The sequence below is a fragment of the Microcebus murinus genome, chromosome 18 (assembly GCF_040939455.1).
Source record: "Microcebus murinus isolate Inina chromosome 18, M.murinus_Inina_mat1.0, whole genome shotgun sequence".
NCBI lineage: Eukaryota > Metazoa > Chordata > Mammalia > Primates > Cheirogaleidae > Microcebus > Microcebus murinus.
Genome location: NC_134121.1, coordinates 4,478,492 through 4,493,084, shown reverse-complemented (window position 1 = coordinate 4,493,084; position 14,593 = coordinate 4,478,492). Strand labels below are relative to the sequence as shown.

The window sequence follows — 14,593 nt, the reverse complement described above, 5'->3', positions numbered from 1 at the left end:
CCTCCTTAAGGTGTTACCACTCCGCACCGTTTACCTGCAGAAGGCGTGGGGGCAGCTTCTGTTTTCACAGACACCTCGCTTCTCCCTCAGGGCAGTTCTCTCTTGGAGATGGTGCCAGTGGCTCTCTGTCTGTGGAGGGTAAATGCAGTCTTGCCAAAGACGGGAGCTGGCTCTGAAATCACTGCCAGTCTGTCCAAACCTGGAGGCCATCTGTGTACTTGTGAAGCAAGGGCTTCTCTCGCACGCCCGGCGTGTGTGTTCAGGCATCTGATGAACATTTTGGAAATGCTGCTTCTGCCCAGGCATGTTTTTATCATTTCCCTTGGAAAGCTTTCACACATTTCTTAAGTTGATCCCTAGACTTTTATCCTTTTGTTGCTGTCACGGATGAGGCCTCCCTTCCGTTGTGTAATGTGTGTGTTTGTGTATAAGAAGGCTGCTGATCACGGTATGTGTGGGTTGTGTCTCGTTATGATCCTGAACCCTCTTGTTGTTCACTGTAATTCTCAGTTGATTCTCGCAGTTGTTCCAGGTATAGTCATATCAGGTGCAAACAATCTTAATTTTATATTCTTTTCAGTTTTTATACTGCTCATTTCTTTTTCCTGCAAAATGTCTCTAGTAGTAAGTAAATTGTGGTACTCGTGGAGATTCTTGATTTTATTTTTTAATTTCAATTAATTTAGGGGGTACAAGTGGTTTTATGTTACATAGATGAATGATATAGTGGTGAAGTCTGGGCTTTTAGTGTATATGTCACCCAAATAGTGTACCTTGTACCCTTATAGGTACAATAAGTAATTTTTCATCCCTCACCCCCTGCTGCCCTCCCTCTTTTGAGTGTCTTGTGTTTATGTCACTCCGTAAGGCCATGCATGCCCACCGCGTAGCTCCCCCTTGTGAGTGAGAACATGTTGGTTGTCATTCCTGAGTTACTTCACTTGGGATGATGGCCCCCAGTTCCATCCCAGTTGCTGCAAAATACATTATTTCATTCTTTTTAGTGGCTGAGTAGTGCTCCAGGGTATATGTACACCACACTTTCTTCATCCACTCATCAGTTGGGTGGCACTTAGGTTGATTCTGTATCTTTGCTACTATGAATTGTGCTGCAGTGAGCATTTGAGTGCAGGTGTCTTTGTGATGTAATGACCGTTCCCTTTGGGCGGATACCAGTAGTGGGATTGCTGGACCAAATGGTACATCTACTATTACTTCTTTGAGAAATTTCCGTACTATTTTCCCTGGAGGTTGTACTGATTTACCTTCCCCCCAATAGCATATGAGCACTCCCTTTTTACTGCATCTGTGCCAACAACTGCGGTTTTACTCATTACTTTAGTGATAACGTTTCCGGTGATCGCTACTAAATGGCATGCTGGATTTGGGGCTGAAATATATGCACATACTGTGTGCTTTTTGAAATCATATTGAGGAAATATCCATGCAGTCTATTTTATTGAATATTTCTAATGAAAATGGTTGAGCATTTTGTGAATGCCTTTTTATTGCCATTAGAAATGATCCTATAATTTTTCTCCTTAGATCTGTTAGAAAGATAATGGTACTAATTGGCTTCCTCATGTTGAACTATCCTGATTATGATTGTTCTTTTATTGAGCTACTAGATTCGTTTTAAATATTTTATTTAAGAATTTTACACTAATATTTGTAAGATTGGTCTATAGTATGTTTGTGTATTTTTGTTAGGTTTTGATATTGATGATGTTAATATTATACTCACTTCATAAAGACAATTTAAATTTTTCCTTTTTGTATGTCCCAAGACAACTTAAATAGTCTAAGAATTGTCTGTTTTATAAAGGCTTGTTGGAAAACTGTCATGATCTGGTGTTTTGAAGTTTATCTGCACACAGCTTTCTCAATTTCTTCTCCAAAAATCAGTCTGTTTAGACTTTCTTTTGTTGTGTCAACATGGGTATATTTATGTTTTTTAATAAAATTATTTTTTATTGAGGTTCTAAATGTATAGAATTGTGCAACAGAATTTATTATGTGCTCTCTGGATAAGTTGCTACATAAGTATTTTGCATATATAGCCACATCTTCATTTTCTATAGATTTCTTTTATCGACAATGAATTTTATTTTCCATTTTTAAAAGTCTAATTGGAAAACTGAGGTCAGGTGCAGTGGCTCATACCTGCAATCCTAGCACTTTGGGAGGCCAAGGTGGGAGGATTGCTTGAGGCCAGGAATTCAAGACCAGCCTGAGCAAAAGCAAGACCCCATCTCTACAAAAAACAGAAAAATGAGCCAGGCATGGTGGCTCACACCTGTAGTCCTAGTTCCTTGGGAGACTAAAGCAGGAGGATCACTGGAGCCCAGGAGTTTGAGGTTGCAGTGAGCTATGATGACACCACTGCACTCTAGTCGAGGGCACCAGAGCATGACTCTATCTCAAAAAAACAAAAAGAAAGAAAATGGAACAACTATTGTAATATATATTCAAATAGCCCCTTTTTTTGTGTATCCAAGTAGTATATTTTTACCATATAAGAAATTTTTAATATGTCCCCATTTCTTTGTGAAATATTAATCTAGTAACTGTCATAAGAGCATTTTCATGTCTACACAAACACAGGAGCTTACGTTTTTGGAAATGTTACTTGATGATTTAATGAGTAATTGTCTTTTTTTTCTCTTTTTGGGAGACAGAGTCTCCCTCTGTTGCCCGGGCTAGAATGCGGTGGTGTCAGCCTAGCTCACAGCAACCTCAAACTCCTGGGCTTAAATAATCCTTCTGCCTCAGCCTCCCGAGTAGCTGGGACTACAGGCATGTACCACCATGCCCGGCTAATTTTTTCTATATATTTTTAGTTGTCCAGCTAATTTCTTTCTATTTTTAGTAGAGATGGGGACTCACTCTTGCTCAGGCTGGTCTTGAACTCCTGACCTTGAGCAATCTTCCCGCCTCAGCCTCCCAGAGTGCTATGATTACAGGCGTGAGCCACTGCGCCTGACAATGAGTAATTGTCTTAATGTCATCTCCCTTTTTAAAGACAAATACAGGCTGAACCTTTGGAGTATTTGATTAATGTCAAGGTGAAATTTTTCATTGTCTATTTTGGAAGAAAACCACCCAGTATTTATTACCTGAAACTACAGGTGTGCGCCACCACATTTGGCTAATTTTTAAAAAATATTTTGTAGAGACAGAGTTTCACTATGTTACCCATGCTGATCTCAGACTCCTACCTAGGCTCAAGCAAGAAGCTAGAGCTCTCCTTTACCAAGCCCTGGACTAGACACTGGGAAAAAACAATTTGACCAAAGCAATAGTCTTTGCTCAGTAAGGACTACTAGGGTTTTACAACTCAATTTTATTTAAAAAACAAAATTAGACTTTAACCTCCTTGAGAATAAATGACAGGTCAAATTTCCCACTTTATCTAAAAGTGCTTCCTGCTATTATACATAATGGATGCTCAGATTTATTCAGTAACATTTTCACTTTTTGTTTGTTTGTTTGTTTGTTTTTGAGACAGTCTCACTCTGTTCCCCTGGGTAGAGTGCTATGGCGTCAGCCTAGCTCACAGCCACCTCAAACTCCTGGGCTCAAGTGATCCTTCTGCCTCAGCCTCCCGAGTAGCTCAGACTACAGCTACTGCCACCATACCCGCCTAATTTAAAAAAATTTTTTTTTCTACTTTTAGTAGAGACGGATTCTTGCTCCTGCTCAGAGCTGGTCTCGAATTCCTGACCCGAAGCAATCCAACAGGTGTGAGCCACAGCGATTGGCCTATGTAACATTTTAAATTGACATTTAAAAACACAATATATTTATGGTATATAACATGTTTCAATATATGCATACATTGTGGAATGGGCTAAATCGAGCTAATTAACACATCCATTACCTCACATACTTTTGTGTCTACACAAACATAGGTGCTTTGTTTCTTATCTTGTCCTTTTAGAAATGGCATTTGGTGGATGAGTAATTGGTTTCAATGTCATCTCTCATTTTAATGACCAGTACAAGCTGGGACCCATGGAGTATTTCATTATTCCAGGCTGGAGGTCATCATTCTTTATTCAGGAACAGACTTCTCAAGTATTTATTACTGGCTCTTCTCTACCAAGCATTGTGCTGGACATTAGGGAAATGCTATTTAACCGAAGCAATAGTCTCTCCCCTTACTGAGCTACTGAGGTTTTCCAAATCAACTTTACTTTTAAACAAAAACAACCACCACAAGAAAAACATAAAAAAGCTCTTCCCGGCCGGGCGTGGTGGCTCACGCCTGTAATCCTAGCACTTTGGGTGGCCCAGGCGGGCAGATTGCTCAAGGTCAGGAGTTCAAAACCAGCCTGAGCGAGACCCCGTCTCTACCAAAAATAGAAATAAATTAATTGACCAACTAAAAATATATATACAAAAAATTAGCCGGGCATGGTGGCACATGCCTGTAGTCCCAGCTACTCGGGAGGCTGAGGCAGTAGGATCGCTGAGCCCCAGAGATTGAGGTTGCTGTGAGCCAGGCTGACGCCACGGCACTAACTCTAGCCTGGGCAACAAAGTGAGACTCTGTCTCAAAAAAAAAAAAAAGCTCTTCCCTATTAGACTCTACGCTCCTTTAGAATAAGTGACATGTAGGCTGGACACAGTGGCTCACACCTGTGATCCTAGCACTTTGGGAAGCCAAGGCAGGAGGATCCCTTCAAGGCCAGGAGAATGAGACCAGCCTGGACAACACAGTAAGACAAAAAAAAAAAAAAAAAAAAAAAGACAGAAAGAAAAATTAGCCTGGCATGGTGGCACATGCCTGTAGTCCTAGCTACCTGGGAGGCTGAAGCAGGAGGATTGCTTGAGCCCAGGAGTTTGAAGTTACAGTGAGCTACATGATGCTGCCGCACTCTAGCCTGGACAACACAGACCCTGTGACCCCTCTGCAAAAAAGAGATGTGTCAGACTTTCCTCTTTGTCCATTAAAGAGCTTTTTGCTACTGTACATAGTAACTGCTCACATTCATTCATTAAGTGACACGTTTTAATTATTAAAGTTATACACTAATATTATGGAAATTCAAGGGAAATACTTGAGACATAAAGAAGAAAATTAAAATCACCTATAATTTATTTCACTTTCAGCTATAAAGGCTGAGGTATCTCACTATATTTTATTCCCATTTGTTATCTGTTACTCACAAATGTGAGGTTATACTGAGTATACAATTTCCCCATGTACTTGTTGAAGACATGGTTTTTAGCAACTATGTATAATTAACATTTCCTTGTATCATGTGTTTAATGCCTCCCTAGCAGTGGACATTGAAATCACTCCACCTTATAAGTACCGTTGTAGTGAGCCTCCAGGGCACATGAGTTCACACCATTTCTGATCTTTCCTTAGAATTGAATCCTAGGAATGGAAGCATTCGATCAAAGGAGATAAACTGTCAATCCATCTACTTCTAAACTGAAGGGATTAGTCCAGTTTTTGTTGAACTACGAGGCATCAACGTGGAGAACAGCCTCAGGGTTCCTTTGCCAGTGTGGGGCCCCAGACAAGTTATGAATGAATCAGGAAACTACTAATTTATAGCATATCCCAACTCTAGCCTAAGCAGCTTGCTTCGCAGTACAATTATTGATATTTCAGTGGTGAAAACTCGTGTCTTCTCGCAGGTGGACACACATTTACATATTCTTTTATGGAGCCCTTTTGGATTCTCGGTGGTCTTTTTCATGACAGCAGTTGGAGGGATGGTTTCCAAAGCAAGATTTTGAAAACAAGTCTCACATCCATAAACACACCGACCAGTCTGAGACCCTCTGGTGGGTCCCCATTAGACGTACGATAAACCCAGGGTCCTCGTGTGGCTTGCACAGCCTCCATGGCCTGCTTCTCTCACCTCGTCCCCTGGACGCTGCCTGCCGCCGTGCTGCTTCGGAACTGGGCTCCGCTCCTCGGACTCGCAGGCGGGCTCCCCGGCCCGGGTTCTGCCCGGCCTGCCTGCGGGGCCTGTCCTGGACACGTGCAGGCTGGCTCCGCACTGTCAGGGTCCCCGCCTCGGGCCCAGCGTCCCTTTCGGACTCTCGGATGCAGGTCCTTGTTACACGTGGCTCTGCCCAGTGCTGTCATGGCACTGTCACTGCTGAACTGACGGTGTGTGGTTGTCCCTTGTGTATTGTTTGCCCTCCTCTCCTGCCACCCTTCATTAGATATGAGCTCCCCGAGGGCACCCGGCTTGTCTGCTGGCTCGGTTCTGTGTCTCAACCGCTTAAAACAATGCCTGGCACGAAACTGAAGTCAGTAAATGTTTGTTCACACGAGGCAGCAAAGACTTTTGCAGGTGTTTTGTAGTGCTGATGGACTGCCATCATAGCTCAGTGGCAGACTTCAGTCTAATCCCTGCTCCATAATTATCTGAAGTTTTAGGGAAGTTACTTTAACTGAAGTTTCACTCTGCAGGTACGGTAGTTAGGGAAGAATTTTCTTGATCACAGGGATAGAACTGAAAAGACCTAATCTCTGATATTGCTTTTACACCCACAGGTCTCTGGTCTGGATTGATACTTTGTGTCTTCTTGCAAGCCCTTTTCTACTTGGTGTGTATCTTCAGGATAGACTGGAATAGAGCTGCAGAGCAGGTAACTCGTTATTTTGGAAATGGGGCTCTGCTTGATCCCATTGCATGGCGAGGAACCTCTTAGGGTCAAAACGCTCGCAGTGCCATTGGCAGCGTGACTCACTGTGAAACATGAGATGCGTTATTACTACTACTGGGGGGAGGAAGGCAGAAGAAAATCACATTTCCACACATGTTCCTCTTAATATGGAGCCGATTTAGTATCTACTGGCTGGGGAATCAACCTTAAAAAAAGGAATTAGGTTAAAAATATTTTGCTGTTTTGGTGTAACATTATTAGGAAAATAGTAGTTATTCTATTTCCATTGACTTGTTAGCTGCTCTTTACAACATTTTCTTTTTTGCCCATGGTCTGCTAAGAAGCAGTACGCTAGGTGTCTGTAATCTGCGGGAAATACGCTGGGGCAGAAGCATAGCACATGGATAGAAGGTCAGGACCTTGACCAGTTGAGCTTCCCGTGCATTGAGTTGCGGGCTCTTGTTCCTGGTCAAGGCTTAAGATGGCATGGAGGGGTGGTTGGCCCAGGGGAGGGAGTGATTATTGTTATAACAAGGAGCCCAATATGAGTTTGGGTGACCAACGGTCACTGCTTCAGCTTTGCCCACCCTAGGTTTCAAATCCTACTGGATTTGCCTAATTTCAATGCATGATGTCTTTCCTATCTTCAGTTTGATTTATTTAGGACTAAACTTTATGGGAGGTTAATAAGGTGGACCATAAACTACACTCAGATGACACCACCATTGACCTTTAGCCTTTATTGCTTTTATCTGTGTGTAGGAACACTGAAGGGCACAGATGCAAACAATATGTGAAATTTGCAACTCTAGCAACAAGCAGGTTTTTTTGTTTTTTTTGTTTTTTGGGGGTTTTTTTGAGACAGAGTGTCACTCTGTTGCCCAGGCTAGAGTGCCATGGCGTCAGCCTAGCTCACAGCAACCTCAAACTCCTGGGCTCAAGCGATCCTCCTGCCTCAGCCTCCCGAGTAGCTGGGACTACAGGCATGCACCACCATGCCCAGCTAATTTTTTCTATATATTTTTAGTTGTCCAATTAATTTCTTTCTATTCTTAGTAGAGACGGGTCTCGCTCTTGCTCAGGCTGGTTTTGAACTCCTGACCTTGAGCGATCCGCCCACCTCAACCTCCCAGAGTGCTAGGATTACAGGGGTGAGCCACCGGGCCTGGCCCCAGGTTTTTATATTATTATTGTGAGCTGAGCACTGAGCAGGAACTAGTAGTTCTCTGGTGTTGTGTTCTCTTGGCTTATAGCATTTTCAGGCCCAGACAGAATGCGCTAGATATCGTAACCCCTCAGCAATAGTTTCAGCAGCAACTTTAAATTGAACTTCTACCAAATGGCTACTGGCTCGACTTGACTTACACTTCATTTACTTCATGTGACACCTGTTTCTAGGCACAAGTTCGAGCTGGGCTAAAAGGGATTAAAGAGACCATACCTACCCCAACAGGTAAGGGAGGCCATGCTCTGGTATACTCAATTTCTATCCTCCCAAAAAACTGGTATAGTATAAACTTCTGTTGTACTGAAACTTAGTGTGGCCAGAGCTGCTGATTCATGAGGTCATGCTCTCTTGCTCAATAAAACTTGTCTCAGCCATAATAATTGGCAAAATTCACTCTGGGTTCTCCTGTGAAGTGTGTTCTGGATGTAATTTCATGATCACTAACTGATGAGTAATGGTCACTGTTTACAATGTATTCTCGTGTCAGTTTCAGTGGAATCCCTTTATTTGACCCCGCTCCCCCACTGTTCTCTGCAAACAGATCCACCTATCCCGGGCAGAGAAGGAACCGACGGAGTGATTTTGCCTGATGTCATCAGGCCAGAGAGCCAGACCCTCCAACTGATGGTACTGGAAGAAAACAGCCAGTATGCAGCGTCCACCAGTGTCCACCATGGTCCACCAGCAGTGTCCACCATTGGGGGCGTCTTGACCCTGAGACAGTTGATTCTCTATCGTGGAATGGCTCTGGCTCTTGCTGTTGTGGTCCTTTTAGCGGGAATTTTCATAAGAGTTTTCAGTGACCGTGGCTAAAATGGAAGACTCATTGCTACTCTACAAACTAGAAATGATAATTCCATGCCATATATTAAGTGTCACAGGTGGCCTTGTTATTTAGACGGTGGTTTTACTCTCAGTGGTACATGGAAACGGTATCAGGGATGTTTCCTTGGTTATTCTGAGAAACTGCGCTGTCTCGATGGGCATGAAGAAGAGAGCTATAATTTTAAGTAAACTTTTCTCTGTTCACTTTACCATGGTTTCAGATATGGTCATTTGATTTTCCCTCCTGTAAAGTTCTTTACTCTTTCTTAAATTGAATATCATTCTTTTTCCACGCAAGTGGTTCATTGTTCTGTAAAATATTATTGCTGATTTAGTTTTATTTGTATTTCTCTAGTGGATTTAATCTTGTCAATGAGTACACATTAAGTGCCTGTTCAAGTCCTATCTCAGGTATTGCCATATCAGCTTTTATAAAATGAATACCTTAAAATTTAAAACGTATGCAGGCAATATTTGGGGTTAATAAAGTCAGTGTAAAAGATAACTCTTAGGCCTGGCACAGTGGCTCACACCTGTAATCCAAGAACTTTTGGGAGGCCAGAAGTTCGCCACCAGCCTGAGCAACATAGCAAGACTCCATCTCTAAAAAAATAAAAAAATTAGCCGGGCATGGTGGTGCACACGTAGTACTAGCTACTCGGGATACTAAGGCAGTAGGATCGCTTGATGCCAGGAGTTTGGGGTCACAGTGAGCTATGATTGTGCCACTGCACACCAGTGTGGGCAACAGAGGGAAACCCTGCCTCTATTTCAAAAAATAACAACTTTTTGTTTTTGCCTTTTAAGAAATTTTGGTGGCAACTTTCATATTAATTAGGAAATAAATTGATGTTCTTTTCTGCTACTCAGCCCCCAGAATGTTGGCAGCTATGGTGGTTTCATCCTCCAAGTAGGAGTTATTTATTTATTTGAATATTCATTTATTTTTGAGACAGGGTCTGGCTCTGTTGCCCAGGCAATAGTGCAATGGCATTATCATAGCTCACGGCAACCTCCAACTTCTGGGTTCAAGCAATTCTCCTGCGTCAGCCTCCCAAGTAGCTGGCACTATAGGTGTGCACCTCCACGCCCAGCTGTTTCTTCAATTTTTTGTAGAGACAGGAGCTCACTCTGTTGCCCAGGCTGGTCTCCAACTCCTGGGCTCAAGCAGTCCTCCCACCTCAGCTTCCCAAAGAACTAGGCTTACAGGCCTGAGCCACTGCCCTGCCTAAGCAGGAGATTTTAGAGCCTTTTGTAGAGAATTGGACTAACCCAAAAAGAAAATCCTTATAAAATCCAAATACTGGATATTCTTTCACACAAAACCCCCCACATTACCTAGAGTGGCACCCACAGTTCCCAGCCCCACCACGAGCCCAGCGCTTCCGTGGCTTGCTGGTCTCCCTCTCTCGAATGTGAACGAGCAACTCAGTCCCATCAGGTATTTGTGACAATCCAGTTACATGAAAAAGCAAGTGGAAAATAGAAGAGTCTTTAGTAGGGAAAAGAAAACTGACATCCTCAAAGAAGTAATAGAGAGTATCACAGCCATAATATAGAATAGGGTGCTATAGAATGAAACATTCAGAAGGTTTTATTGAGGTAACATGACACAACATTAACCCTTTTCAGGTGTACATCGGCATTTGGTACATTCACAGTGCTGTGCCACCACCACCGCTGTCTAGTTCCAAAGCACTTTTATCGCACCAAAAAGGAAACCCCAGATGTACCAGCTGTCACTCCACCACCCTCCCCTGGCTCCCAGCAACCAGTCATCTGCTTGTTGTGTCCACGGACTTACCTATTTTGGACATTTCCTATTGAAGGAATTACAGAATATGTGACCTTTTGAGTCAGGCTTCTTTAACTTAGCGTGATGTTTTTGACATTCATCCACATTGTAGCACGCATCAGGAGTTGGTTTCTGTTTGTGGGTAAATGATATTGTATGATATGCCGCATACTGTTTATATATTTATCATTTGGTGGGCATTTAGGTTATTTCCACCTTTTGGCTACTGTGAATAATGCTGCAATGAACATTCACGTACAGGCTGTTGCTTAAACACCTGTTTTCACTACCTTTGAGTGTACGGGAATGGAATTATTGGATGATATGGTGAGTCTCTATTTTACTTTTCGAGGAACTGCCAAGATGTTTTCCACAGTGGCTGCACCATTCTGCATTGCCACCAGCCGCGTGTGGGGTTTCCAGTTTCTGTACATCCTTGCTAACACGTGTGATTTTCCTTTTTCTTTTTAATTTTTATGCCATACTAGTGTGTATACGGTGGTATCTCATGGTGACTACTAGTGCTCGCATGTTACTAGTGGTGCTGAGCATCTTTTCTGAGGACATCAGAAACTCAGATACACATAAATGAAGGTTCTTACCCTAAAATACAAATGGAATCTCAGGGAACCTGAATATAGATAGTATCTCACTATACCACTAATGGCACCCTTTTTTGAAAATAAAAGCACTTAATGAGTTGGGAATAGCAGGAAACTTCGTCCACATGATAAAGACATACCTGAAAACCTGCAGCTAACATCATTCTCATCCTCCTGGTGAAAGACTGAGAGCTTTTCCCCTAAGATCAGGAATAAGAGAAGGGTGTCTGCTTTCCTCACATCTATTAAAAATAGTATTGGAAGTTGACACAAAACAATTACACAGGGCAAAAAAGAATACAGGGCAATGACATTAGAAAGAAAGAAGTAAAATTATCTGTGTTCACACATGACATGATCTTATATGTACAAAGCCCTTAATATTTTACATAACCGTTAGACCTAATTAACAAAACTGCAGGATACAAATCAACACACAAAACACAACACAGAAAATCAGTTGCATTTCTATACACTAGCAATGAATGATCTCACAAAGAAATTAAACAGGTTTATTTTTACTAGCATCAAAAGAATAAAATACTTAGGAACAGATATACCCATTGAGATGAAAGGTATGCTAAAAGTATAAAACACTGTTGAAAGCAATTAAAGAAGACATCAATGGAAAGACACCCCATATTTGTGGTTAGGAAGATTAATAATGTTAGGATGACAACATTACCAAAATCAGTCTACAGATTTAATGCATTCCCTATCAAAATCCCAAAGACATATTACAGAAATAGAAAAATCCATCCTACAATACATATAGAATCCCAAGAAACCCAAATGGCCAAAACAATCTTGAAAAAAATGAAAGTTGGAAGTCTCAGACTTCTTGACTTCAAAATGTACTGCAAAGCTACATAACCAAAACAGTTTTGTATTTACATAAAGACAGATACATAGTCCAATGGGCAGAATTGGGAGTCCTGAATTGAACCCTTGCATATATGGTCAAATGATTTCAACAAGGGTGCCATGGCCATTCAATGAAAAAAGGAAAGTCTTTTCCTCAAATTGTGGTATAAAAACTGGATATTAACTCAAAAGTGATCAAAGACATAAAGAGGACCTACAATTCTAAAGCTTCTAGGAGAAATGACATTGGATTTGGCAGTGATATCTTGGATTTGACACCAAATGCACAAGCAACAAAGAAAAAATAAATGGGACTTCATCAAAATTAGAAACTTGTGCATCAAAGGACACTATCAACAATATCAGTAGGTAACCTTTTGAATGGTAGAAAATATTTGCACAGCATATATCCGATAAAGGATAATGTCCAGAATATATAAAGATTGTTTCACCTTAGCAAGCACAAAAAACACAACCATCCCAATCCAAAAATGGGCATAAGACTTGAACAGAAATTTCTCCAGAGAAAATAAACAAATAGCCAATCAGAGCATGAAAACATTCTCTTCATCATTAAAGAAACACAAATCCAGACCACAATGAGACATCACTTCATACCTATTATAATGTTCATTATAGAAAAAAATAAGTGTTGCTGAGAATGTATAGAAATTAGAACTAAGTGTACACTGCTGGTGGGAAAGTAAAATGGTGTAGCCACTGTGGAAAACAGTATGTGAGATCTTTAACAAACATAGAATCATCATATGATGCAGGGACTCAGATATCTGTATACCAGTGTTCATGGCAGTATTATTCACAGTAGCCAAAATGTGCAAACAACTCAAACATCCATTCATAGGTAAATGGATAAACAAAATGTAATTTAAACTTGGAATATTACTCCACCTTCAAAAGGAATGAAAGTCTGATATATGTTACAACATGGATAAACCTTGAAAACATTATGCAAAGGGAAATAAGCCACATGCCAGCTTATACAAGGACGAACATTTTATGGTTACACTTACATGAGGTTTCTAAATAGTCAAATTCATAAAATAGAATAGAAGTTATCAGGAGCTTGGGGGAGGGGCAAGTGGGGAGTTATTTTTGGGCACAGAATTTCTGTTTGGGATGATGAAATGTTCTGGAAGTAGATGATAATGGTTGCAGAACATTATGAATGTACATAATGTTGCTGAATTGTGCACTTTAATAGTTAAAATGGTAAATTTTGTTATGTCTGTTTTACTACAATTTTTTTGAAAAGCCACTTGGCAAACTAGTAATAGAGGCGAACTTCCTCAATTTGATAGCAAACATCTACAGAAACCTACAGGTGACGTATTAGTGGACAGAAACTACATGCCTTCCTGCTAATATCAGGAACTCTAAGCAAGAACGTCCCCTCACCACTTCTTTTGATCATAATTGATGTTCTAGCTAGTGCAATAGAACAAAGAAAGGAAGTAAAATGTATACAGATTGGGAAGAAAGAAATAAAGCTGCCTTTGTTCACAGATAATGTGATTATCTAGGTACACAATCCCAAATAATCCACAAAAATTCCTGGAACTAATAAGTCATTATAACAGCATATCAGGATGAAGGTTATTACACAAAAGTTAATTGCATTTCTACGTAAAAGCAGTGAACATTTTGGACTTGAAATTAAAAACAAAGCCATTTGGCCGGGCGCGGTGGCTCACGCCTGTAATCCTAGCTCTCTGGGAGGCCGAGGCGGGCGGATTGCTCGAGGTCGGGAGTTCAAAACCAGCCTGAGCAAGAGCGAGACCCCGTCTCTACTATAAATAGAAAGAAACTAATTGGCCAACTAATATATATAGAAAAAATTAGCCGGGCATGGTGGCGCATGCCTGTAGTCCCAGCTACTTGGGAGGCTGAGACAGAAGGATCGCTTGAGCCCAGGAGTCTGAGGTTGCTGTGAGCTAGGCTGACGCCACTGCACTCACTCTAGCCTAGGCAACAAAGTGAGACTCTGTCTCAAAAAAAAAAAAAAAAAAAAAAAAAAAAACAAAGCCATTTATATTAGGACCAAAAAACAAGGGAAATACTTAGATATAGTAAATCCAAATGTGTACAAGATCTATATGAGGAAAACTACAAAATTCTGATGTAAGAAACCAAAGAAGATCTAAATAAATGAAGAGATAGTCCTTGTTCATGGATATGAAGACTCAATATTGTCAAGATGTCATTTCTTCTCAACTTGATCCATAGTTTCAACACATTCTCAATCCTAATCTAGCAAGTTATTTTGTGGATATTGAAAACTGAATCTAAAATTTACATGGAAGAGCAAAAACCTGGAATAGACAACACATTATTGAAGGAGCACAAAGTTGGAGGACTGACACTACCAACTACAAGATTTACTATGAAAGTATAGTAAATAAGAGAATGTAGTATTGATGACACAGTATACAAATAGATCAATAGAACAGTTTACAAAGTCCCAAAATAGACTCACTAATATAGTCAACTAAGGTTTGACAAAGAAACAAAAGTAAGTCAATAGAAAAAGGATAGCCTATTTACCAAATGGTGCTGAAACAACTAGACATCCACGTGCTAAAAAAAAAAAAAAGAAAGAAAGAAAAGTGTAGAGAAAGAAAGACC

General features: G+C 40.8%; 2 protein-coding genes across 2 annotated transcripts in view; both read left to right on the top strand.

The window, feature by feature from the left end:
• LOC105861990 (multidrug and toxin extrusion protein 2-like) overlaps positions 1-8,898 on the top strand; it is a gene marked incomplete at its 5' end in the record, with an annotated part of 57,688 nt that extends 48,790 nt beyond the window's left edge. Inside the window, 3 exons of the mRNA XM_075993976.1 lie at positions 6,524-6,618; positions 8,035-8,089; positions 8,406-8,898. Of these exons, the coding sequence (XP_075850091.1) occupies positions 6,524-6,618; positions 8,035-8,089; positions 8,406-8,677 (422 nt within the window). The remainder of the gene's footprint in view (positions 1-6,523; positions 6,619-8,034; positions 8,090-8,405) is intronic.
• LOC105862011 (aldehyde dehydrogenase, dimeric NADP-preferring) overlaps positions 1-14,593 on the top strand; it is a 200,407-nt gene that overhangs the window by 83,047 nt on the left and 102,767 nt on the right. The gene's annotated exons all lie outside the window — the stretch shown is intronic.